Below are 24,875 nucleotides of genomic sequence, written 5' to 3'. Positions count from 1 at the left end.
CAGAGAGACGATATACGATGGGAAGGAAGAAAAGGGAAGTAGAGAAGAGAGGAAGAGGAAGCAGAAGTAGAGAAAGAGGAAGAAGAGGAGAGAGAGGAAGCGAGACTAAGCGAGTCAGAGTAAGGCTAGACGAGAGAGCGACTAAGAAGAGGAAGAGGCAGACAGAGACAGACAGAAGCAGAGGCCGATGCAGGATCCGGGGCAGGCGGGCAATTACCCGACATGTAATGAATCAAGAATCATGACAGGTCGTCGGGCTCAGATCCTTGCCGTCTGGGGACATTGAAAGGCAGTCAGTGCCCGGCTGACGGGCGGGGGCCGGCGTGACGCGGTGCATTGTTATTTGCAGTTGCCCTTCGCCTGGTTTATTGGGCGGGGAGTGTGTCCTCTCTGTTGTCATTATTATTGTTCAGCTGAGCATTTAACCTGTTAGCTTGGTTAATGTTGTGTTAAACTCTGAGATACTCCGTCCTGAGGTGGATACTAGATAGGGTTATGTTGGCATACCTGCTATGCTATACTCCCCTTCCATATGAAATCATATAGGAGAAGAATAAAGGAGAAAAAAACAGTCCTTGCATCCCCACGTGCATTATTCCCCCCATTATTTTTATTTTAATCATTCATCATGTTATTTTTATCCCTCTGCTCCTTGTCTGAAGAGATAATAATAACTCCAGGGGCAGTAACAGCAGCAACAGCAGCCACTGCCACACACAAGGCTGAACTCATTACTTGCTTGCTGACTTGAATTTCAGTCTAGTCGGCATTGGATTCCGATCATCACATTCCTTCCATCATCACAAATCACAAATCACTCATAATAATTAATTAACCCCAAAAATAAAGCATGCGAAAAATAACTCCACCCCCAAACTCCATCCCAATATGATTCTATCCCTCTATTCCATCATCATCATCACCATCATCATAATGAACTAACCATCACCCCCTGCCCTCCCCATTATTATTCCCATTCCCATCACCACCAAACGAAGCAACCACTCTATCCACCTCCCCCCTAACCTCCGGCATCGCCCCCCTCATCTCCCTCGCCAACACATCCCGAAAACTCCCAAACGCCTCTTTCTTCCCCTTCAGATCCTGATTCCCGCGCTGAATCAACTCGACGAATTCTCTCGTGTAGATATCCGGATTCCTCGCTGCATCTACGTAATCGATAATCTCCGGGGGAAGTTGGATGCTGTGGATGGGAGGGTCGTTGCTGTTTCCTGGTGATTGGGATTGTGCGTCGGGGTGATTATCGGAGGTGTGTGTGCTGAGTGTGGAGAGCGCGATAGTGAGGTTTTTTCTATACACGTAACACGTAATCCGTTAGTAGAGTTATAAATATCAGGCGAGGAAGATGGCAGGGATAGCAAGGAGGGTACATTTTGCGAACGAGCTCTTGTTGGGTTTCGGGACCGAGGTAGCCGTGGACGGCGGATTGGATTTCGAACAGGTGTTGGATTACGTCTTTCAGGTCGGCTGAGGCAGATTTTAGTATTTAGTTGGATTGAAAAACAGGGTATACGTACTGTCGACCGTGCTGAGGGGAATGGGAGCCATGATGTGCTGCTCTGAAACGTGAAGCTTGGAGCTGAGGCGGATTCTTGTTGGATGATGACGAGAGCAGAGAAGAGTCGAGTCCGGGGTAGACTAACCGTTTTGGGTAATACGATGCTCCATCCATTCAGCTCAACTACGGATCCCGCCGCTTTACACTCGTTGCTTAAAGAGCATGCACCACATCTTACTTTGCTTTGAATGGTCGCGTCCCTAACTCTGCCAATGAAACTGTTCGAGAAATAATTGAGTACTTAATTGATATGGCTGATTCTGTACGTCTTGTGAGGACATGTAGAACCCAACGCAACATTTACAATCAGCGTAAAGACACGATACCCTTCTCTGGTCTAACCTTCTATTATCCTGATATTGATTCAATATGGCAAATGAAATGTATATGATTGAAATATTTCAGTCACTCCAGTCGCCTTTGAAGAAGATCGCGAGCCTGTGCGAAAGCCCACGGCTGAATTTATGCATCAGCTACCTTAACGTGACACCATTTTATGCAAGAAAACTTGATCAGTGAACAAAATACCCAAAGCAATCACCACCGTCAAGTTATACAGTATTTCTCAGTGATATTTCCTATTGGAAGTCGAGACTGAAACTGTAATCCACATGCAGTCTATGCAATATACATTGATCAGCGAACAAAATACCTATAGGACTCACCGTGAGTATCTACTGTATCTAAGCTGAGAAAGAAGCAATTATCAAGACCAAGGCTTAAATATACATAGTACCCGTATCTTGCTTTCTTTCCATGAATGAACTACCATCATATCATCGATTATCTTGCAACTGCTTTTTCTTTTTCTTTTGAAATCCCATTCTTACAACAGACAAACACAGAACATCGACACGATGAAGTTATTGACTGTTCTTTATGCAATGCTCTTCACTACCTTTGCGGTAGCAATGCCCGCGCAAGCTAATGATCAAGACGAGAACACAGTTGAGAAGAGACAGAGTGTATGTCGTCTGGTTCCGTGCTTGAGAGATAGATGACTTGAAGATTATAGGCTGACGGTACTGGGATATGAATAGCCTGTATGTGATTAATTCTTCCTGTCTGAAAGATAACTGGAGATTATAGGCTGACAGAGATGATGACATATGAATAGTGTGTATGTGATTGTCCCTTCCCATCTAAGAGAGAGATAACCAGAGAATATGAACTGACAGTGATTGAACGTGGATAGGACTTACCTGAAGGTGGGTGACGTGACCTTTCCTGACCGAGAGAAATAACATGATATAAGCTGACAGTGATTTGAATATGGATAGTTTGTATGTGATTTACCTTTCTTACCTGAAATATAACTTCAAATTATAGGCGGATAGTGATGTGATTTGAATAGATTGTATGTGATTGACCTTCCTGTGCCTCAAGACATGACTGGACATTACTATAGAATGATGCTGATGAAATTTTGATAGGCGGTATGTGATTAACCTTCTCTGCTTGCCCTTAGAGAAGACTTGAGATTAGTATAGGTTGACAGTGATGGAATCTGGATAGTGGTCCCTGTGAGTGAGCCTTACTGTCTAAGACTTGACTTGTTGTACTGATTTAGCAATAGTAAACGTCTTGCCGTGAACTGCCGGATATTGCAGTATCGCCCAATCCCTTAATCATGTAAGACTTCTCTGAATTACATTATGCTGGTTGTTCACCAACGAACTTTTATTGGAAATTCCGAGTTATACTGTACTATTCCTCTGTGAGTATGTCATGGATGATTAGGCACTAAATCTGGATAGGGTTCTCTAGACGCCTTGGTTTAGGTTTTGCCTATTAAATTAGGTTTCCCTATACTGTTATGCAAATGCAAAGGCTTCTTTTATACATTGTAACCTTTCCACATGTTCTCTTAGTAGTCTTCTCACAGTCCATGAGTAATCAGCACGCACCGACACGCTCATGCACAATCCTAGCTGCTCCCAGAGCGAAAAGCGGCGCTAACTTAAACCTATTGTTAAGATGGAAAGCCGTCGGCTGTTTAACAGTGTATACTCATAGAAACTATGATTCAATGCAATGCTCGCTCGCTGATACAAGTCTACCTATGTATACCAGATTACGCTCTATCTATATTCAACCCTCACATCTGACTCGGCTATATCTCGCGCGTCCGCAGCGGCACCCGCGCCATTTCGATCTCCGTCTCCATCTCTAACCCCGATAGGCTTGGAAATCGCCGACTAAAGTTGGCTTCCCAGTCATCGCCTGCCGTCGTTGCCGAGCTCACCGTTGGACTAGCCGGCTGGCTCTCCGTCCGCGTCTCGATATCCCCCACTCGGAGCCCCTTGGGCTTGGGTGGCAGGGCCGGTCGCGACGACCCGGTGCGCTGAGAGGCCGCATATCCCGTCGATGCCGTCTCCTGTCGGGGCATTCCGCGCGATTCGTATCGCTCCTGCGTCGATGACGCTGTCGTGCCGCTGACCCGCGATCCCCGCGTGTCCGGACGGGCCTCCGTGGGCTTTGCCTGCAAAGCGGCGCTTGACTCGTCCGTGTATCGCCCGTAGCCCGTCGCCGTCTTGGGCGGAACCGGTGGCCGGTTCGACTCGCTCAGCAGCGACTGCACCTTGCTCTGGATCGCCTGCGACCGGGACCCGTCGCCGCCCTTGAAGCCGCCCGCTCCACCCTCGGCCACCCGCCGACGGTACTCCTCCGCCGCCTTGGCTACACGCTTCTCCTCCTGGGAGAGCCGCCGCCGCTCCAGCTCCCGCCGCATCTCCGGCGAAATGTCCTCACTGTCCATCTCGATCAGATCGCTGGCCGGCTCTGCCGTCACCTCCGCCGAAGGCAGCACGGGTTTGGGGAACTCTTCCGCCACGGGAGACTGCGCCTTGCTTTCTTGGTTACTATGTTCGAACCGCCGGAACGCATCGCCAAATCGTCCCGCAAACAGCGTCTTTGTGCCCGACAGAGACAGCGTCGACAAGCTCGAACGTTTCGTGTGCTTGGACGTGCCGCTGTACCGCTTCTCGCGCTTCCGGCTGCTCTCCTCTTCGCGTGCGCGCAGATAGTCCACGTCCGACGAGATGTTGCGGTCGTACGGCTGGTCCGTTTCGGTGCGCGCGTGTTGCAGCGGTGCGCCGCCTTCATACGGGCTGCGTGGCAGGTCAAGGGAGGAGCGCGCGCTCTCTGAACCGCGAGGCAGCTCGAAACGTGCGCTAGCGTGGACAGAAACAGGCCGGGAGCGGCTGTTGGCTGACCGAGATCGAGCAGGCTCCTCCACATCCAAGTTGGTAGGTCGGAGTCCGTCAAGCGACGGCCGTGGTGAAGCAGACAGATCGGAGACGCGGTCGTTCGAGACTCGCGGGTTGGGGAAGGACGAAGAGGTGGGTGACGGGGCTTTGCTTTGCCGAGCTGCTTTCTTATCCGCCTCTGTCGGCCACGGTTGGCTGGATGGCCGACGCTGGTGGTCGCTGGACGGGAACTTGAAGATGGGCCGGCTGGATGGCTTGGAGTTCGGCACGCCAGGCGTCGCCGGCGGAGAGGTCATTGTACCAGTCGAGACCATGGCGGGTTTCTGCGGCACAGGCTGGTACAAGGGAACCTGAGGCCGGGCCTCCTCGCGGTAAGTCTCGATCACCTCGGACGACTTGGTCTTGATCGGAGCCGGCTGGGGACGACGTTGAATGGTCGGCTCCGAACTTGTCTTGGGAAGAGGATCATTTTCTGCAGCGGGGTGTTTGGCAAACGCATCATCTGCCAGAGCATTGGTAAGTCGTTGAGCCAAATCTTCATCTTCCGCTTTCTCGGACACGGTGGGTTCAAAGTCGAATTTGCCCCCTTTCTCGTGCAGGATCTGGAACTGATCCAGCGACGGGAACCGGTTCGAGAACTCATCCGCGGACTCCCGCTGTCGGTTTCCAGCATCCAAGACGGAAAATGGATCGCCACCTCCGCGAAATGGCGACGGACTCGGCTTGGCCGAGTTGTGCTGCGACGGGGTTGGTCTGGTCGGGCGGCCTCGTCGCATGGGGGCAATCTCGGGGATGATCTGCGTCTCTTGCATTGGGGGAGAAAAGACGGCGCCCACTTGCGGCGTTTCTGTGGGGGATGGCGGCAGCTCCTGGTAACGGCGGGCTTCCGACGTCGAGCGATTGGCGTAAATCTATCTGTGTGAGCCTTCGCATTGCGTCTGCAGGTATCTGACTTACGTCTCGGATCGGCACGTCTTTGCCTTGCATGTGGCAGATCTCGCGCACCACTTCAAAGATATTCGGACGCTTTTGCGGGTGTTCTTTCAACATCCAGGCTGGAGAAGTCAGTGTCACGCCTTCCTTTCGCGCAGAGGGCCTTACCAATCAGCATCTTCAAGCGGTCGGAGAAGGGTGGGTAGCTTGGGAATTTGTAGCTTGCATTCAAGATGGCCATCTGCCCCACCTCCTCAAACGGAGTCGTGTAGTAGCACAATTTATATAGGAGGACTCCCAACGCCCAGATGTCGCTCTTCTCATCAATCGGCTGCTTCCGATAGACGTCGATCATCTCCGGACTGCGGTACTGCAGCGTCGTATGGCGCTGCACGTCATCCTCAATCAGCCGGCCTTCCGCCGCCGAAGTGGCCGCGGGGCGCGGCGGCGCAGTAGACCCAAAGTCGCACAGCTTGTAAATCGTGGAGCCTCCGTGACGGGAGATCAGCACATTCTCGACTTTGAGATCCCGGTGCAACAGCGGAGGCTTGAGGTAGTGCATGCATGCGACACCCTCGGCCACGTCCGAGAAGATCTTGATAATCTCCGGCTCGGTCAACCGGTTCTGCAAGCGCGTGTTCATGAAGTCGATCAGTCCGCCGCCGGCGCAGAACTCCATAAGGAGAAAGACCTCGTAACCGCCGCCCTGCAGTTGCGACGCATGGGAGTCAATGTAGGTGACGATATGGCGGTGTCCCTTGAGCTTCTTCATCGTTTCGACCTCCGTGCGCATGTTGGCCAGGGCCGCCTTGTCGGGGACGGCCACGCGCTTCAGCACTGCACGATCGGAGCCATCGACGGGTTGAGGTAGGCGCACGACGTAGACGTGGGCGAAACCGCCCTCGGAGAGGTATTTCTCGACCACGACCCGGTGGCTGCCAACCTGGACCTTGGTCCCGGGCAGAAAGGTGCCTGCGGGGGCATTGATGGCGGCCATGGGGTTGTAGACGGGGATCGGGAGATGCGGAGCCGCCTGGGACTGGTAGGACATGGTGGATGGGACGGGCCCTCGAGGGGCACGAGAGCGATGTTCAACAAGGACAGGCTATAGCGGCATCAAAGGGAAACGCTGATTGCGCGCGAGAGAGTAAGAAATAGAGGTCGGGTGAGGCTGAAGCCGGGGCAGGACGGAGAGAGGACAGTTGGCGGCGGGGAAGGGGGCGGTACCTGACAGGGCCAGGGGCAAGAAATGACGCCAACAGGGGGGTGGAGAGGAGAGGAGAGGAGAGGAAGCGGAGGAAGGAAAAAGAAAAGGGAATTTCTGGGAAACAGGTCGAGGGGATGGGAAACAGCAGCCAGCAGAGCCGGATGGAGATCAGACTGACCAGCAGCAGCAACGCAGCAGGCGTCAGGACTGGAGACTGGAGACTGAATGGATTGGATGGCGTCGGCCGGCTTCCGTTAAGCGTGGAGTCACCGCCTGGCAGTAAGTTTGGTGCAGCAAAAGGCTGAAACAAGGCGGATCTCGATTCCCAGGCTGACAGAGTCGCAGAAGTGGTTTTACTATATACTGGGGAAAGGGAGAGAGACAGAAGTTTGGAGGCATAAGTATCTCCCCTCTTCTCTCTCCTTTCCATCTCCGCAACTGACTTAACGCATCCCGTGATCGCTTGGTGCCTGGAGATCACGGACGGGCATCATCGTGATCATCCCGGCTGCAGGCGGTCAGAATCCGACCATAGTAGTGATGGCAGCGGTCAGTTTAGCTTTACTATCTACTGCGACTGGACGGAGATTTAGGATTAGTGTTGGATGTGACTGGAAGTCATCCGTGAGGCCATCCGAACTCTTCTGTTGCCTGAGGCAGCAAAGAGAAAAGATTTACACGTGATAGTCATTAGTCATGAATTGAACCAACCAGCGAGTGCGGAGACATCGACCAATCAGACGACTGCCGGTTCCCCACGCGATGCTCCAAAACAGCGAAACCAAAACAAACACAAACACTCGATATCTGGTGATCCTGCAGAGATATCGACATATCTGATCTCCATTGTTGCAATCAGCGGATACCACAAGGAATCCATGGTCGTCTACCCAGTAGATAACTCTAAGCCCATCCGGCCAGGGTTCTAATTAAGGTTGTGAGATCCCAGCCGGGTTCGCGGCGGATGCTTGTGCTCTATAGACTTCCGCTGGAATGTGGACGTGCCACTGCATTCATCACAACATTGTATAGCAGGATGCACCGGGGCTCATTGGTAGTGCAGTTAGAATTCCAATCGCTCTCCAGAATGTAGTGGACAGCTGAAGCCGATCCCATCGGTATTTCCATTTGACAAGGGATCAAATCAGAGACAATCAATCGGTGGTGCTCAGCAACTGAAACCCAGCCATTGATCATCGTTTGTCCCGATTTATCGTCAACTATTCCATCTCCTTCCACTGCCACATCAGCTACGTTACACACACAGCAGATATCCCACCGCTCAACGGGTGAGCGATATTGTATATACATAGTACATCTATCTCATTACGCTGGTCGCCAGGGATCCGTTAGCGTTGCTGCGAGGATCACACAAACGGAGTCGATCCTGATTAGGCGCTCCTCTTGCCGCCAGCCGATCTCTCATCCCACGTCGCCTTTCTTCTTCGTCTTCTTTCTCCTCCCTCGCTATCATTGTGTCACCTACTATTATTGTTCCACCAGGTATGCGCTCTCACTGACGATTCCTGGGCTATCTGACCACCTATCTCGATCTAGATGCGCTGATTCCAGCGCCTGCCGTTGTTTGATCATGTCGCCTCGATCGCAAGTGCGCCTCCACTAGTCATCAACAAACGATATATATTATATAAACATCAAGCCTAATCATCCTTAACGACCGCCTACCATGGACGACGGTCCTCCTCCACCCCCTCCCCCTCACGGCGAGAAACCACAAACCACCCAGGGCGAATATCGCAAGACTTCCGACCTCCCTCCGGGGAATTACGACATCTTTATCATCCCCCCTCACTCCGCCGGCTCCGGATTCCTTTACCTTCCTTCCCTCCAGCCACAACGTAACAGCTTCATCGCAGGATCCGCCTGCACACTCTTTGCTGTCCTGCTTTGGTCCCTCATATCACCCCTTCTGAAAGCATGGTGCGCTGCCACTGTCGCCAGTGGCAATGGCCTGGCCATCGCCGTGCTGGCTATCGGAGTTGGGGTCGCTGGGTGGGCCGTGGGCGCCTCACAATCCGATTCTGGGGGAGGCCGACGACGGCCCAATTTTGGATTTAATACCGGCGGGGGTCCAGGCGCGGGTGGACCCTCCGGCAATGGTGCCGGAGGTGAGTATGCACGGGGACAGCAGCATGGGGCCCAAAATCAGGGCCCGAATGGCCATCCTGGTGGACAAGGGCAAGGACAGCAGCAATATGGGGGCAACTTCAATTCGGGTCCGCCTCCGGGTGCAGGTCAGTATGGTGGGAACCATCAATACCAGAATGCTGGTGGGCCCGGAAGTGGACCATCCCCGCAACCGCCGCCGCAGGCAGGCGGATCAAATAAGACAGGTTCGTCTGCCACCGGCTCTGAAAGCAAACCTCAAAGTGGAGCTGATTGGGAGAAGGCCCGTGAAGAGACCCGGCGCAAGGAGGAGCTGCGCCGCAAGATGGAGGAGTTTAAGCGGAAGCGGGAGGCCGAGCAGCGCGAGAAGCAGCAGAAGCGCGAGCGCGAGGCCATGGAGCGGGAGCTGCGTGAGCGCAGGGAGCAGCTCGAGAAGGAGATGGCTGCCGCCAAGGAGGCGGCCGCCCGCGAGGCCCGAGAACGGGCGGAGCGCGAAGCAGCTGAGGCCAAAGCCAAAGCGGAGCGAGAGGCCGCGGAAGCTCGAGCCAAGGCGGAACGAGAAGCAGCGGAAGCGCGTGCCAAGGCGGAGCGTGAGGCCGCGGAGGCCAAGGCGAAAGCGGAGAAGGAGGCTCGAGAGGCCCGCGAGCGAGAAGCACGTCGGGCAAAGGAAGCCCGAGAACGAGAGGCGCGACGCGCCGCCGAAGCCAAGGCCCGTGCTGAGCGCGAGGCCGCAGAGGCCAAGGCCAAAGCAGAGCGTGAGGCTGCTGAGGCAAAGGCCAAGGCGGAGAAAGAGGAGGAAGAGCGTAAAGCTGCAGCTAAGAAGGAAGCTGATGCCAAGTTTGCGGCACTCAAAGAGGCTGCCGCGAAGAAGTATGCTGAGAAGAAAGCCAAAGATGCGCAGGAGGCGGCGGCCAAAGAGGCCGCCAGCCAAAAGGCGTCTAGCACGTCCACTCCCCGCACACCATCACCCAAGAAGCCTGCTTATTCCCGCACCGACACTGACAGCTCATATTCCAACTTTCGACCGACTGACCGTCCTCGCCGGCCGTACGGCGGTGCCACCTCGGGGTCATCAGTGTACTCGGACTCTTCATATGCGCCGTCACAGACAACAGCACGAACGACCCCGCCGCCGTCAAATCGCGGGGCCTATGAGACCAAAGACCCTGATAAGATTGTTATCAAGGGTGTGTTCGAGTTCAACAACAACTTTGTGCGCACTCCTGTGGCGCAGCTCGTCTCAGGCCAGGGCATGGTCAGCGATGGACTGGTTCTAAGGATCACGACAGAGGGACTCTTCATCGACGACGATGTACGCGGCGTTGGCCAACGCGAATGGGACGTCAAGGCGTGGACGATGAACCTCGTCGAGGTATGGTGTCCGAAATTCGGGGCGCAGCGTCAACCACCGAAGCCCCCGCCGGGGCCATTCAATCGGCGGGGCAACGAACCGACCCCAGAGGAATCGGAAGCATTCCTGGGCAACCTGCTGAAAATGTGCAAGAACACGTGCCGATTATCGACCGGGGGAGGAGATGATCAGCGCACGCTGCATGTGTTGCGGGCGTCGGTGCGCGACCACGAGGGCAAACGGTATGTGTTTGTGTTGCAGGAGACGGAGGGATGGAAGGTGGCGATTGGGCTGCAGCGGTTGCGACGGGGGACGTTGTCGCGGGCATTGGGGGTGATGGGGTTGGGAGTGAATGAGAGTCGGATGATATTATCAGGATTAGGATATGAGTGATGATACCTTGTATATACCAGTACACATAATGAGCTTTCACCAGTACAGCAGTATGCCAGTATGCCAGTATGCCAGTATGCCAGTATGCCAGTATGCCAGTATGCCAATGTAATATAGTAGTGTTAGCCCTAAGCCAGATATCTATCCAAACATGTATACACATACCATGCATACACACCATAGACAGATAAAAACCACAGATAACCAAAATTAGAATCCATCATCACCAACCCCGCAGTCAATAATCAAGGCATGATGGAAAACCCCTTACAACCTTCCCAGGGTCATGACGTCGGAACCAAACAATACTCTCCCCGCGTAACCCCAACCTGACCCAACTCAACCCATCCTGACATAACCATCGCAACACCACCACCAGCACCATTCCCATTATTATAACAATTTACTACAGCAACTACAAACAATCGAACAAAACAATGAAATGATACCCGAGAAAGAAAAAGAATGTCCCTCTGGACAATCAGCCTCGTCACACAGATCCTGTGTCTGGCGCTGGTAACGGGGTTTGTAGCGCTACGGGGGGTTGTAGCGTGGAGATTTAAGAAGGGGGTTGATGTTGAGGATGGTACCATCCCTGCCCCCTACTTTTTGTCTTTGTATAAATGAATGTGTTGGCTAATGGTCTTGATAGGGTTTTGTTTTGTATCGTTGGTATATACACTACCCTACCCATATCCATACTGAGTACGGAGTACGGAGTATAGAAGAGACTAATGGAAAAGGGTAGATATTCTTCGACGCATACTGCATATTAGTTCTATTTTGTATGTCCCACCCCCTTCTCCCTACATACATACTAAGTATATATATATCTAACAAAGAAGATAGACATCTTCAACAACGGCACCCAACCCCCCTCCACCTTCACTCCATCCCAAACAACCATCGTGTACAAGGTACAACAACCTATCCCCATATACACTCCCCTACAATACATCCATCCATCCACATCTACCATACCTCTCTTCATGACATACAGCCTTCCTAACCTCAAGAGATGAAACAATAGTTATTCTACACATTAACAATAATCTACGTCCCCATGGCCCTCCTCGCCAAACTCACCCTCCTCACCATCCTCGCCCGCCTCTTCATCGTCCGCCGATCCCAAACCCTAACCGTATACCTCACCATAACCCTCACAACAATCTACTACATCACGATCTTCTTCATCAAGATCTTCATCTGCAACCCGGTTTCCACATTCTGGACATCGCCCAATAACCCACATAACCCTAATTGTCTCTCAGAGGGGGCGGTGTTTCTCGCTGATGCGATCATGAGTGTCATTACGGATTTGGCTATCCTGCTACTCCCCATCGGGTTGATGTTCCCGCTACGACTGGGCGTGGTGAAGAAGGTGAAGGTGGGGGCTATGTTGGGATGTGGTGGGTTGGCTGTGGGGTTTAGTATTTATAGGGTTGTGCTGGTGGTGGGCGTTGGGGCTGCGGGGTTGGGGGATAGTCAGGTTTATGCGAGGATACTTTTGTCTGGGTATGTTTTCACTGAGGGTGGTTGAAAGGGGGTTTGGTGTGGTTGTGTGGTGTGCTTGCTAACTAGTTGGTTTTGGGGGTAGGAACGCGGAAGGAGGTTTCGGGCTCATCTGCAGCTGTATCCCTGCGCTGCATATCCTCGTGTCGAGGGTGAAGGCGAAGATGAGGAAGGGGTCGAGGAGTACGACCACAGGGAAAGGGTCTTCTGCTATTGCGTCTGGGGATGGGAGCGGAAGTAGAAGTGGTGGGAAGAAGAGGGATAGGGGTGTTTCGAGTAGTGGGGGCACTGCGGCGCCGATTGTAATTACCAGTTCGCCGGAGGATGTGCTTCATGATCCTGGGGGGTTGCTTGCTTCGTGTGATGATGATGATGGTGATGATGTGTATGATCAGAATGAAGAAGGGGAGGGACGGGGTGAGAAGAATGACAGCAGGGATGATAGGGAGGAAGGATAGGTGTAAATACAGTTTCACTACTTAAAATCTACTCAGAAATCACTCAGTACAGCATTAGGATCATACATTCATCCTATCCCAACTCATCAGTCATCCCAGGTATATAACGCCTCTGGCATCCGCCAGCATACTATCAATCAATAATCAATAAGACACTCCGTCCACAACGGATGAAGGAAAAAACCAAAGGAAAATAAAAAAAAACCAGTCTATCGCCCAGTCTGTCATGCGGGTGGGAATCAGAGGAAGCAAATCGAACAATCAACAGGAACAGCAGCAACTTTTAGCATGCACGCTGTCTAAAAGGGAAATCCGCCGGGGAATCCTCCGCGCTGTCCTCCTGCGTGCGCAAAGCCGCCGCCACCGCCGTTCATCATGTTGAACAGCACGCTGGGATCGATGTTGATATGGGTTCCTCCCATACCACCCATGCCTCCCATTCCTCCCATACCGCCCATTCCGCCCATGCCTCCCATGCCGCCGAAGCCGCCGTGCGAGAACATGTCAGCGGGGTCCATGAGGTCGTCGCCGTTGTCGTAGGCAGCACGTTTCCTATGCTGGTTAGCAAATGCCAAACACCACATTTAGCGATGAACTTACTGAGGATCACTCAAAGTCTCGTACGCCTCACCAATCTCCTTAAACTTCTCGTCACCAGCATCGCCGTCCCGGTTCTTGTCCGGGTGGTACTGGATGGCCATCTTGCGGTACGCCTTCTTGATCTCTTGTTCGCCCGCGTCCTTGGACACTCCGAGGATCTTGTAGTAATCCTTGCGCTGCGCCTTCTTCAGCTCAAACTCGGCCTTTCGGATCTCCTCTTGGATGCCCTTCTCGGTCGGGTTCGACTCTGCCACCGCCTTGTAGTCGCGCACAGCTTCTTCCCAGTTGCCGGCACCGCCGTGCGCCTTGGCGCGCATCTTCTGCGCCTTGAGGTACCCGGGGTCCAGCCGCAGGGCCTCGTTGCAGTCCGCCACTGCGTTGTCGTACTCCTTCAGGTTGATGTAGGCCTGCGCCCGGTTCTGCAGAATCTTGGCGTTCTGGTCCTTGTTCTTCGGGTCGACGGTCAGCGCCTCACCCCACAGGTCGATGGCGCGACGGTAGTCCCTGGCCTTGAAGGCTGTGTTACCCTCTTCCTTGGTGCGCACCAGCTTCTGCACGGTACGCAGCAGCTTGATCGCCGCCTTCATATCCGGATCCAGACCCAGGCACATCTTCAGCAGCTTCAGCGCCTGGTCCGTGTCACCCATACCATAGAAAGCCCGGGCGCGGATCATCAGCGCATCAGGGTCCTGGCTGTTCACCCGGAGCATGCTAATAGCAATGTCCTGTGCCTTGCCGTACGAGTTGTCATTGCCCATCTTCAACTGGGCCTCTGCAGTCATCAGTGTCCACTTGCGGGGCTCCTTGACACCTTGTCCGAGGAGCTGGCGGGCCTGGTCGAGGCAGAACAGCACCATCGAGACACCACGGTCCTGCGAGAGAGCCTCCTCCGCCTGGCTGACAAAGCGGAGCATCTTCTCTGCGGCCGCACGGTCAGTAGCGGAGGCCGGGGGCTCAATCCGAGACAGCACGTCAAGGGCATCCGTCGGACGGCCCAAAGCGGTCAGGATACGGGCCAAGCGGTACATGATCTTAGTGTTGGTGGGGTCGAGCTCGCGGGCCCGTTCGCAGTCCTCCAGAGCAGCCAGGTATTGGTTGGCCGCCATGTATGCTGCAGCCCGGTTGGACAGGTAGACGGACGAGTTGGGGCTAATCTCGAGAGCTGTACCATCGTTACTAAACTGCCACCAGAATCTGCCTGAAGTCAGGTATTAACCTACCCTTGTTGAATTCCTCAATGGCGCGGCCATAGTTGCCATCCTTGAAGAATTTGTTTCCAGCCAGCTTGAAGGAGTCCGCCTCAGCGGTGTTCCCATTGGACCGGTGAGGGGGCGGGGTCGGGCTCTTCTCCGTGTGAGTGCCATTCACACCGTTGGTGGCAGAAGGGGAACCGAGGCGGGGATCGTTGGTGTCGACGTCCATCGAGCTTCGCATATCATCGCGAGCGGCAGCCATAGCGGAAAGACGACGTAGTTCGTCGGGATGAAGGTTGAGCGGGTGAAAGTTAGGGTCGTGCGAGTACCGATGATGAACGGCAGACAGCGACGACGCGGACCGGGGGACGGACGAGGGTTTCGACCGGACCGAGGCTGATTTGGAGGGAGTGGAGGTGGAACGACTGTGCGCCGGACGAGTAGGTTTTCGAGGAATGGAAGGACGTTGAGTCGGAGTAGGAAACGACTGCGGATGGTGTAGCGGAGGCGTAGGAGGAGGATGGGGGTGGCGAGAGGGAGCCGAATGAACGGTCTTTGCCCGGTGAGGAGGGGGCGGAGGTCGAGTCGGGAATGAGTCGTCGGTCTTGACTCTTGCGGATGGACGTGGGGGAGGAGGGGAACTCGCTGAAAATGAAGAAGAATAAGGAGGAGGGGGGAGAGGAGAGGAAGACGGAGGGGGAGAATAAGCAGGAATCGAGCGAGTGGGAGGAGTAGGAGGAACAGGAGCAGAAGCAGTCGTTGTCGGAGTAGATTTAGACTTGGAAGAAGAGGATTTGGAGGAAGAAGATTTGTGACGAGAGAAAAGATGCGGGAGCCCCATCGCCGCTGGGCTGACTGTGATTGGTGGCGCCGATCGAAGGGCAGCGAAGGCGGTGGAATTTGTTTCTCTGCTTTCTTCTTTCTTTCTCTCTCTGTCTCTCTCTCTCTCTTCAGATCCCGCTGGTGTTATCCCTCACTTGACGCGGTTCTGCACCTGGTTAATTTATCAATTATTATTAGTCGTGTCGGTGGACAGTCAGTGTTAATCTATCACTGTTTCTGTCACTCTCTTTCTTTTTTTCGGTCCTGTCGTAATCCCGATTTTTTATCACTGCTCGTATCGGTCTTAAATCCGTCTCAAGCACTCATCATGATCGGTCGTATCTGTTCAGTTGCAGCTTCGGAAAAGATTGCCAGCGCGGAGTAGTATCAATCAACTTTTAATGTCACTTCACTGCTCGCGGAATAAAACACAAGCAAAGCACAGCACAGCACAGCAAATGTCACAAACACTCAAGTCAAGTCAAAAGTCAATACTCAACAAAACATAGATGAATGAAGTGATGTGAAAAAAAGTTCAACGGCGCTGGCCTCCATCTGTCACGCTGCTACTAATATTAATAGTCTCCATCCAGACGGCCCTCCCAGTCGCTCGAAAATTCGGAGGCTGGGTCACCGACCATCACTGGCTAGCGTCTTGCCTTCGTCATGCGAGTTGCCAACAGCAACACTACGCGCTGCCAATGATTCCCCTCCATCCTACGCCTCTAGCCTGTCATGGCGGTCGCAGTTTGACAAGCTTTTTCTCTTTTTACTATGTGGCCTAGACTATCTTGACACTGCGGTTGGCTTATCGCTCCGTCACACCTCTCTCTACCCAAGCTGGGGCCACCCGCATGTTGGTGCGTCCAGTCCACGTTTACCCTAACTGCAGACGTGTAACATGGCTTTCCTTCTCGCTGCCTCTCTGTTCTTCTCCTGCTCTCCCGCCTTCCATCTGCATCGATCCTGCCTCCCCACAGTGCTCCACTTTCTTAGGCACGGCTGCTATCCCCTGTTACGAAGAACGAACTCCTCCCAAAAGGTGGCCCAGCTGTAACTTTGCCTCAGCTCTCTGGATGATCTGCTCGACCTCGCTCTTAATCCGCACTTGCTCTTCCGAACACATGCGGATTTGTGGCACGATCAGCGCTCCATGATAATCCCGTGATATTTTCCGTAGTCGAGACTGGATTATCCGATCCACTTCGGCTTCCTGACTGTCCAGAAGCTCCATAAGTTCATGCTTCGCATGATCCGTACTGCCTCGAAGAACGTCGTCGGCGTGATCGTCTGCCACTTGTTGCATCAATGCCCTGCTGCGCTTCAAGCTTCCTGCTCCTATCGTAATGATCATGTTAGAATACTTCTCGACTAGCTGCTAGAAGTCCTACCCGTCTCGGAGGCACACGCCCGGTAGGTCTTTTCAAGTCGCTCGGCGATCGCCTCTGCAAAGGCTCGACTGATGCGCTTCTGTTCCAGCGTGGTCGACTTCCCTAGCTCTAAGAATCGCTGACGCATAGACTGCTGGCATGCGACGAGGTTGCCTTGCAATCTCTTCTTAGTCTCATCGGAGACATCTTGCTGGACGGAATCAATGGCCTCTCTGTGGAATTTCCCCAGCACGACTTCCAATTCATCCGTCAAAGTAAGCATCGCATGCGGTAGTAGTTCCGTAAAAGTCCTGTTCATGTTAGGTTCGTCCAGAATTTTTCATATTGTGAACGCACCTCCTCCAAGCAGCAGCGATTTTGTCAAACAACGGTCGGGCTCTGTACGCGATTAGACCTATCTTTAGCATCGTTGTAAAAGCTTCCACTTACAGGTCGCGATTCCAGTCCTGATCGACTGTCAGCTCCGTGTATTGATTCCACTTCGAGATACTTACAGTAGTACGATATACTCCTCGCCGGCGACAGATGGCCTTGTAGGTCATCCATCGAAATCCCTCATTCCAGCGCGAAACAGCTTCGGGAAACTGGAGGATTACATGACGCGATGCTCCGCCTGTGCCATTAGCTGTATCCAATATCATGTTCAGAAGACATACTGAGCTTGCTCAGGATATTCTGGTGGAATATGTTCCTGACATTACGGTTGAATCGATTCTTATGCGCTTTCATATCCTAAAGGGTCAGTATCGGTCCAACAAGTACAGCCGAGAGGCATACTTCGTCTAGGGCATCCAGAGCACATTCCAAACCGGCCTTGAGTTCCTTCACTCTTTGTTCGGATACATTTGCGGCCGATCTCGCAGAATACCAAAGTGTCATCGACTGAAAGAGCTCGTTCAACTGAGTAAGAAACCTTCGGGACGACTCTTCTCTGGCGTTCTCGGTGAGCTTTACACAATGCTGCTGCAGGAACGGAATTTCGGTCTCCTCCAGTTGCGAGAAGCCACCAACGACCTTTGCCAAATCAGAGCGTCCCCGAAGACTTTGGTACGCTCTGGTCGACACGCAAAAAACAGGTAGGTTTCTCTCCAGCTCGTCATAATCGCCAATTGGGGCCTGTGTCGGGTTTTCGGCGTCGTCTGCAAATTCCTGGTCCAGACTTTGAATCTCCAAGGCAAAGCCCCGCTTGATTTGGCATTTTGAAAACTTGTTCCTCGCCTCTATGCAGGAGCTCAGAACAATGTGTTCCATATCTTTCTTTCCATCTTCAAGCTTCTGCAGCTCCACCTCTTTGTCCTCCATTTGTTTGTTGATATGCTTTCGCTGAGACCGTAGGGATCTGCGCTCAACCTTGCGCTCCAAGAATTGGTGCTTAAGCTTGTCCACCTCCGAAAGCTCCGCGGTATTTGTCTCGTAGACTGCTGACGTCTCAGAGGGCTCATGTCCGTGAGGCTTCTTTCGTTTTGGGGTGATCTCCAATATTTCACAGCCGAACTCATCGTTGAGACGTTCTTCAAGCTCTTCAATCTCGGTCTCTATCCAATCGAGCTGCGTGGAGATTTGTTTCTTGGATTCCTTCAAAGAGTCGATTTCGTTCTTCATTGATTCAACCCTGGCTGGCAGCTGTTGAACCTCATTGAATGCTGGCAAATCGAGACCCAGAGACTGGATGACTTCAGTCGGGTCAATATCATCGGTCTTTGTGCAAATAAAGGTCATGTCATTAAAAGCACAATCCATCTGCATTTGTGACTTATAGTTCTTCCCAAGCAGGTCACGGGCGACTTTATCATCAACAGCCCGATTTATGGGCGCCACAATCCAGTGGGCCGAACATCGTCTCATGTAGTCTTCGGCAACGGCAACTCGTGCTGCATTCGAGTCAAATATACCAGGAAGGTCCACCAAGACCGCACCAGTCGCCAACGCTGGTGCTTTGAGGTAAATCCGCACCACACGCACAAGGGGCCAAAGTCCAATACCATAATTAGCTGTGTCCGTATCGCTGGCGGAGTCTGGATGTTCAGCAGCATTTTGATCTCTAGCAGACTTCATCGATCGCCCACGTTTGCCTTTACTGTCAGTGTATGACTTCAATTTCGTAGAGAAGGCTCCTGGGTGGTTCCCTTCAAAGGCCTTCGTGGTTCCCAGAAGATCAGTAACCCTCCTATTTGCCATCAGATCGGCTGCTGAGGTGTTCAAGATATTATCTGCAGTCATCATAGGGTAGACCGCCTGGATCTTGTCCAGGGCCACCGCTGCATCGGAATTCTTGAGCATAGCACCTCGAGTCACTTCCTCTTGATTGTCTCGGAGCTCCTCGAATAATACTTCCAATTCGCGTTCCCACTCGCTATGCTTGATGAACTCGACTTCGGCTCTGTACTTCGTGCTTCCGTAATTGTAGGAGATTTCTGTTGCAACAGCGGTAGAGGCACGCATGCAGTCTGTCGACAAGACATTCTTTTCATCAAGGACCGCATTGATGAGTGATGATTTTCCGGCCCCAGTGCTTCCAACCACTCCGATGATCACCTTTTCCGTGCACGCATATTTCTTGATCCGCTCGATCTCAGCTTTCCAGTCTGTTTCGGTGCCAAAAGCAGCAGAGCCTTCACAAACCGCATAGAGCTCCTTCAACACGTCGGCACCGTTAGCCACGGCATTTTCCAAAGCAATAATCTCTTCGTTCTCAGCATCCTTGATTCCGCACGCCAAAGACTCCTCAGCCGGGTCCGCCATAGGGACATCCTCGTCTGAAGAATCAGCTTCCCTTTCTGATTCTGGTTTCTGTTCCTCCTGATCAACCAACATAGAATCAGGAACGACATGGTCATCATCACCATCTCCCTTAGACACTGTGAAAGTCAACTTCCCTTCGATACTGTCAATAAAGGCCTTAAATTCGGCAACTAAATCCCGTCAGTCAACATGCAACCGAAACCAGACAAAATGCATACTCACGATCAAGACAAGAGAATTCTTGAACCACTCTCTGATCATTACGCGCATAATAGTCCTCATAGAGTGTTTTCAGGGAACCGTTGTCATCTGGGTATACCCAATCCCATCCTTTTGATATAACATACTCGGCACAGTCAGTGTACACCCTCCGCCAATCAGGCGTAACACAAGACCAGATCGCGTTGAAGTTGGGACATGGAGGTCCTTCGCGTATGGTAGTTAGTTTCCAGTTACTGAAGAAGTAGAAAGGAACACTCACCATTCACCTTCCCCTCCCAGTACCGCTCATGCTTCGCAGTCTGCTCGGCCACGAAATGCAGCTGAGCAAGTGAGAGAATGCTCGCTTCCGATCTCGGTCTCGCAACGTCCTCCATTGTTAACCCAGTCCTGTGCCCTCACGACGAAACCTCAATGAAGTACTGCAACACAGCATACAAGAAGCAGCAGAGAATGAAGACGGCGATTGCCATCAAGGAAATGTAGATGATCCAGTAGCCGAGGAGAACGAGGGAGCGGAACGCGAAGGTCAAGATCATAAACATAGTTAGTTGAGGGGGAGACGCGGAGCTGTGGAGTGAATTGAGCGTGTCTTGCGAGCATATTTTGTTTGTTGATTTATGATCATTCACTGCGTCTCTGAGCAGCAGAGTTGTGCTTGTTTTTGTCTTGGGGGTGGCCATGGTGATCGGGTGTGGGGGTAGGAAGGGGAGATGAGGTGGTGGTGGTGATGGGGATTGGAAGTGCGGGATTATAGTGGTATGGTTTAGTTTGTAAAGTATCACATGATGGGATGGGTGAGTGACTGAAGAGAGTGTGAGAACGAGGTGAGATGAAATGAAATGGAAAGTACGAGGTAAGAAATGAGAAGAGAGGGAAAGGAGTAAGTGATCTATGACAGATTGGGTATCTCGAGCGAAGTAGAACAACTACCTAGTAAGCAGATAAAGAAGAGCGAATGAGATGATGTACAGGATGAAAGGCATCAAGGAACAGACAATCTAATAGTAATACACATGCACCCCCTAAAACACCCGGCTATGCTTGATAATTGTGGACGCCACTATACTAGAACAAGGATTATGTTAAATTAGGATAGCCGGCCAGCAGCTGATAATATCCGTTCCAATCCATCTCTACAACTCCGCCTCTTTCCTAACACACTAAACGGGCACCCTCACCTCGACACAGCCCGGTTGGCCCTCCTCCTCGCAACCGCCGTCCACCGAGATCCGCTCCAGCCTTCGTCTTCGTCGTCATCCGTAGGTAGTGGAGGCAAGGGCCGATCAAGGATGTGCCGCCCATATGGCGGGGGTACATCTCTCCTCTGTGCTAAAGCAGCAAGATGGACTTGGCCATGAAACGAAGAAGGGCGGTAAGGCGCATAGTGAGCATCAGGGGTGGGTCTGGTGATCACGGCGTAGTCGGGGCTGAGGTGTGGTGAGGGGCATGAGGAAGGTTTCAAGAACCACAGCTTCTCGTGCTCGAGCCAGACGAGACGGTTACCTTCGGTGGTAATGGTGGTGGTCACGGCATGAGTGGTGACTGTGGTTGTGGTGGTTGTGCTCAGCAGAGGGCTGGGCGATTGGTGAGGGGTAAGGTCTGAAACACTTCGAGTTCGGGAGCTCCACGGGTGAAGGGAGAAGGAGGAAGAAGGAGGGGGAGGAGGTAGGTTTAGTGTTGGTTGTGGCCTTGATTGTTGTTGGTACTCATGCTCGTCGGCTGTGACCGGGGGCTGTGGACTGTGGCAGCGTTGGTAGAAACTGAGATCGGCTTCCGGCTCATGGTGGTGGTTATACAGCGCAAATGAGTACTCTGATTCAGACACGGGACTGAAGATCGCGTCCGTCGAGCTTGGTCGTGGAGGGAGGTCATGAGGTGTTAATGGGCTGATCGGGCTGACTGGAGTGGACGTGTCCAGACGAATACTAGGGACATTTGCTCGTCGCGGGGAGACAGTGAACCGAGTGTCGGCGATAGGCGGGCCTTCTAAGGATGACAGGTCCATTGTGAAGATGTGAAAGACGGTATAAAGAGAAGGTAGATAAAAGTGGATGTAGGCCAAGCAATTGTACGCAAATGTCACAGAAAGATCATTGCACGCGACCAATGTACCGATGAAGGAATTAAAGTCGGTGTGGAAAAGTATGATCGTCAAGACTCGAGTGAAATATACTTGGGGGGTCCAAAAGGGAAGAGCACAGTTCATATATCAGACAGTTGTTGATACTTGAGGCAGTGCTGGAACAATGTCCCCTGTGGGAAAAGGGTGGTGTTGTCTTCTGTCTGCACGGCTATGGCCAATTTCTTTGACGGGCACAGCAACAAAGACACAATAATACGAGCCAACAACACCCATGACAGTCAGGAAATCGCCTTGCGCCTCACAGTGGATTCCTCCTCGTAGTTCGTTCCAACCTCCTAATAGTGGACTGCAGCTGCGGAAAGGGCGCAAGCCCTGTTGGCAAAGCTTTCGGCTTGACCGGCTGATGTTCGCCTTGGTTCAGGAGCGAACAAGGAAACCAATCCGTCGGCTCACGTTAAACCCCGCCGTAGAAGGATCTCCCGGTGCTCGATAGTTTCTTTTCTGCCCTTCGGGATGGGCCCGGAACTGGGGCAGAAGAAGGATTTGGGGTCCGAGACTGGATGTGCTGTCATCGTAACCATGAAGCTGTAGTTTCATCGTGGAGGCGATCATAAGCGCAGATAGAAGCCCCTATGAATTTAGACGCCATCTGGAGAGATTCCATGGGTCTGAGCGATATAGCATGTCCTCAAGTGGAGGCTGCGCGATAATGGGGGCATTTGGTTCGTTGGTTGAAGGATTCCGAATGAGGTTGGAAAATCAACACTGCCACATCCTTTGTCGTCCGAGCTTTGGATGAGTCCAATTCAGAGGGGAAAAGTATTTTGCGTAGCACTGGATGCTGCTTCCATCCCTAATCTATATTGCATTGCATTATTCACCGCGATGGCCATGTGGTAGCCTTAGTCGAGTCAAACACAGCGAGGATGTTGCCGTTGTCAACCAAGTAAATAGCACGTGTTGTTTGTTGGTGGCCCCGGGGCTAAAGGAGAATAGCGTCAAACCCGACCTCCAGATCACGGATCTCCCAAACCCCCAAACACAGCCACACACATACACGATCGTGAAATACTTACTTACTACACATTGACAGCGTCTACAAATCGACGATCGTCAATCCCTTCCAGAATCGCCCGGCAAAACCCCCCTAAAGAAGTAATCAATATGGCACAAATAGGGCTGAGGGCGACACTCGGATTTTAAGCCAGAGAATATCTGAAACAGCCACCCAATCAATCGCCCGCACTGGCGAGACCAATGTGATACACACCAGTGGGCGCAGACCAGCAACGAGACGAACCGCAAAATTCGGATAGCAGCCGGTCACCGATAAATGAAAGAGATAGAAAAAAAATTAATTCGAGATCTTGAAACATTTACGCTGTAGCCCCCAAGATCGAGCGGCCTCCCCGGATTCAGCCCTCCATTCAGCCTCCTGCTTAGTACTTGTTTGCTGAGTTCCTTCCAACTTGCCCCATGTCATCACGGCAATTACTTAGGTGATGGGTAGATCCATCCATTGAGATCCGGGCCGGCCCCTATTGTCGGACATGTCCGATCGTCTGGCAGTTCTACAGCAGGTGTATGGCGTGGTGATCTGGACCAGATGGAAATGATAGCTCTAGCACGGCGTTGATTGAATCTAAAAACTGCTTCGAATTGGGTATGTGAAAGCTTCATGGGTTACATTAATCGTATCCAGCCACCAATTGCTTCACAACAGAACTCCGAAGCAATCCGGGAAGCGTAAATATCTAGAAGGGAATTTCGAATAAAAGTGGTATAAGAGAGGATATAAAAGCAACGAATCGGATTTCTCTCCCAAAGCAAAACCGCAACTAAGTATGAACCAATCCCCGACACTCTTCACCAATTCACATGCGCCCAAGATCCCCGCCTATAGCGGCAACCGGACTCACGAGTGACCCGGGGCTACTATAAACAAGAAGGGGAATCTAAGCCAAGAAGAAAGCGGCGGCAGCGGCGGCACCAGCGAAAGCAAAGCCGTTGCCGTTGACGGAGCTGGCAGCACCGGTGTAGAGAGCAGAAGAGGGGGAGGGGCTGTGCGTATTGTTAGTATGATTGGTTACTTTTGAGAAAGGGTGTCAGGATACTCACGTAGCACTGCCGCTAGGGTAGCCAGAGCCGTAGGCACCAGCACCGCTAGGGATGACAGGGGAGGAAGACTTGGCGGGCTTGCCGCTGGGGTAGCCAGAGCCGTAGGCACCGGCACCGGAGCCACCACCGATGGTGCTAGTGGACATGATGACTGTGGGAACGCAGGTGGTCACGGGGATAACGGTGACCTGGGGAGCAGCAGTGGTGCCAGCGCCACCACCGACGGCAGCAGCACCGGAGGGAACAGCGCTGGGGGCAACACCGGAGGCAGCACCACCGGAGGGAACAACACCAGCACCAGCACCACCAGCAGGGGAGCTGCCAGCAGCGGGGGTGGCGGAGGGAGCCTCAGGGACAGCGCTGGTGACACCAACGGGGGAGACACCCTCAGCACCGCCAGTGGTGGCAGCAGCGACGGCCTCGGGGGTGGAGGTGGCGTGCAGGGTACCGGGGCAGTTGGTGACGGTGGGAGCGCAGGAGACGACGGTCACGTCCTCAGTGGAGTAGACAGTCTCGACATCCTGGGGGATGGCAGCAACAAGGCTGGCGAAGAGAGCGACGGTGGCAGCAGAGAAACGCATCTTGAATTGTTGTGGTTGGTAAAAAATAAAACCGTCAAGGTCGATAAATTTGATTTTATGTGTGGGTTGTTTGATATGTGAAACACAGGGAGAGCTGCGTTTAGATAAAGAGAGTGTGGCTAGTTGGGGTTTTGCGTTGGGGTTTGGTTTAAAAGAGTGGCTGACCGAAGTCAATGGGATGCTTCAAGCAGGCAAAGAAGACTGGTCTTGAAAGAGAAAGAACAGAGAGAACCAGGAACGAGCTGAGAGGGAGAGGGGGGAACCGGGGGGCCTTTGTATGAGCCGGGAGATTAACCTGGAGATCGTCTCAGGGACGAAAAGGGGAGAGCGCAACTGCACGCGGGTGGAGTTGAT

General features: G+C 52.7%; 8 protein-coding genes across 8 annotated transcripts; 2 read left to right on the top strand and 6 right to left on the bottom strand.

Moving 5' to 3' along the window:
- Positions 1-945: 945 nt before the first annotated feature.
- nut2 (mediator complex subunit NUT2) lies at positions 946-1,569 on the bottom strand (the record flags this gene model as incomplete). The annotated part of the gene is made up of 3 exons (XM_035495380.1): positions 946-1,312; positions 1,392-1,488; positions 1,539-1,569. 3 exons carry the CDS (start codon positions 1,567-1,569, stop codon positions 946-948), a joined length of 495 nt encoding a protein of 164 aa, XP_035351273.1.
- A 2,123-nt stretch (positions 1,570-3,692) lies between these two features.
- Positions 3,693-6,772, bottom strand: AtWU_00263 (putative serine/threonine protein kinase; the record flags this gene model as incomplete). Its single annotated transcript, XM_035495379.1, has 3 exons — positions 3,693-5,699; positions 5,746-5,843; positions 5,890-6,772. The coding sequence occupies 3 exons, from the start codon at positions 6,770-6,772 to the stop codon at positions 3,693-3,695; spliced, it is 2,988 nt and encodes a 995-aa protein (XP_035351272.1).
- Positions 6,773-8,615: 1,843 nt separating this feature from the next.
- On the top strand, positions 8,616-10,799 carry AtWU_00262 (uncharacterized protein; the record flags this gene model as incomplete). Its single annotated transcript, XM_035495378.1, has 1 exon — positions 8,616-10,799. One exon carries the CDS (start codon positions 8,616-8,618, stop codon positions 10,797-10,799), a length of 2,184 nt encoding a protein of 727 aa, XP_035351271.1.
- Positions 10,800-11,862: 1,063 nt separating this feature from the next.
- AtWU_00261 (translation initiation factor IF-2) lies at positions 11,863-12,769 on the top strand (the record flags this gene model as incomplete). Its single annotated transcript, XM_035495377.1, has 2 exons — positions 11,863-12,314; positions 12,397-12,769. 2 exons carry the CDS (start codon positions 11,863-11,865, stop codon positions 12,767-12,769), a joined length of 825 nt encoding a protein of 274 aa, XP_035351270.1.
- Positions 12,770-13,068: 299 nt separating this feature from the next.
- AtWU_00260 (DnaJ and TPR domain protein) lies at positions 13,069-15,403 on the bottom strand (the record flags this gene model as incomplete). The annotated part of the gene is made up of 3 exons (XM_035495376.1): positions 13,069-13,321; positions 13,370-14,531; positions 14,590-15,403. The coding sequence occupies 3 exons, from the start codon at positions 15,401-15,403 to the stop codon at positions 13,069-13,071; spliced, it is 2,229 nt and encodes a 742-aa protein (XP_035351269.1).
- A 996-nt stretch (positions 15,404-16,399) lies between these two features.
- Positions 16,400-20,113, bottom strand: AtWU_00259 (nuclear GTPase SLIP-GC; the record flags this gene model as incomplete). Its single annotated transcript, XM_035495375.1, has 9 exons — positions 16,400-16,722; positions 16,776-17,065; positions 17,112-17,153; positions 17,205-17,221; positions 17,270-17,388; positions 17,432-17,507; positions 17,553-19,687; positions 19,740-19,943; positions 19,999-20,113. The coding sequence occupies 9 exons, from the start codon at positions 20,111-20,113 to the stop codon at positions 16,400-16,402; spliced, it is 3,321 nt and encodes a 1,106-aa protein (XP_035351268.1).
- Positions 20,114-20,913: 800 nt separating this feature from the next.
- AtWU_00258 (uncharacterized protein) lies at positions 20,914-21,744 on the bottom strand (the record flags this gene model as incomplete). The annotated part of the gene is made up of 1 exon (XM_035495374.1): positions 20,914-21,744. The coding sequence occupies one exon, from the start codon at positions 21,742-21,744 to the stop codon at positions 20,914-20,916; it is 831 nt and encodes a 276-aa protein (XP_035351267.1).
- Positions 21,745-23,777: 2,033 nt separating this feature from the next.
- Positions 23,778-24,521, bottom strand: AtWU_00257 (GPI anchored serine-rich protein; the record flags this gene model as incomplete). Its single annotated transcript, XM_035495373.1, has 2 exons — positions 23,778-23,883; positions 23,941-24,521. 2 exons carry the CDS (start codon positions 24,519-24,521, stop codon positions 23,778-23,780), a joined length of 687 nt encoding a protein of 228 aa, XP_035351266.1.
- Between the last annotated feature and the right edge of the window lie 354 nt (positions 24,522-24,875).

Source organism: Aspergillus tubingensis (genome assembly GCF_013340325.1).
Source record: "Aspergillus tubingensis WU-2223L DNA, scaffold_1, whole genome shotgun sequence".
NCBI lineage: Eukaryota > Fungi > Ascomycota > Eurotiomycetes > Eurotiales > Aspergillaceae > Aspergillus > Aspergillus tubingensis.
Note: the sequence above shows the minus strand (reverse complement) of the source record. Positions and strands in the feature narration are given on the sequence as shown.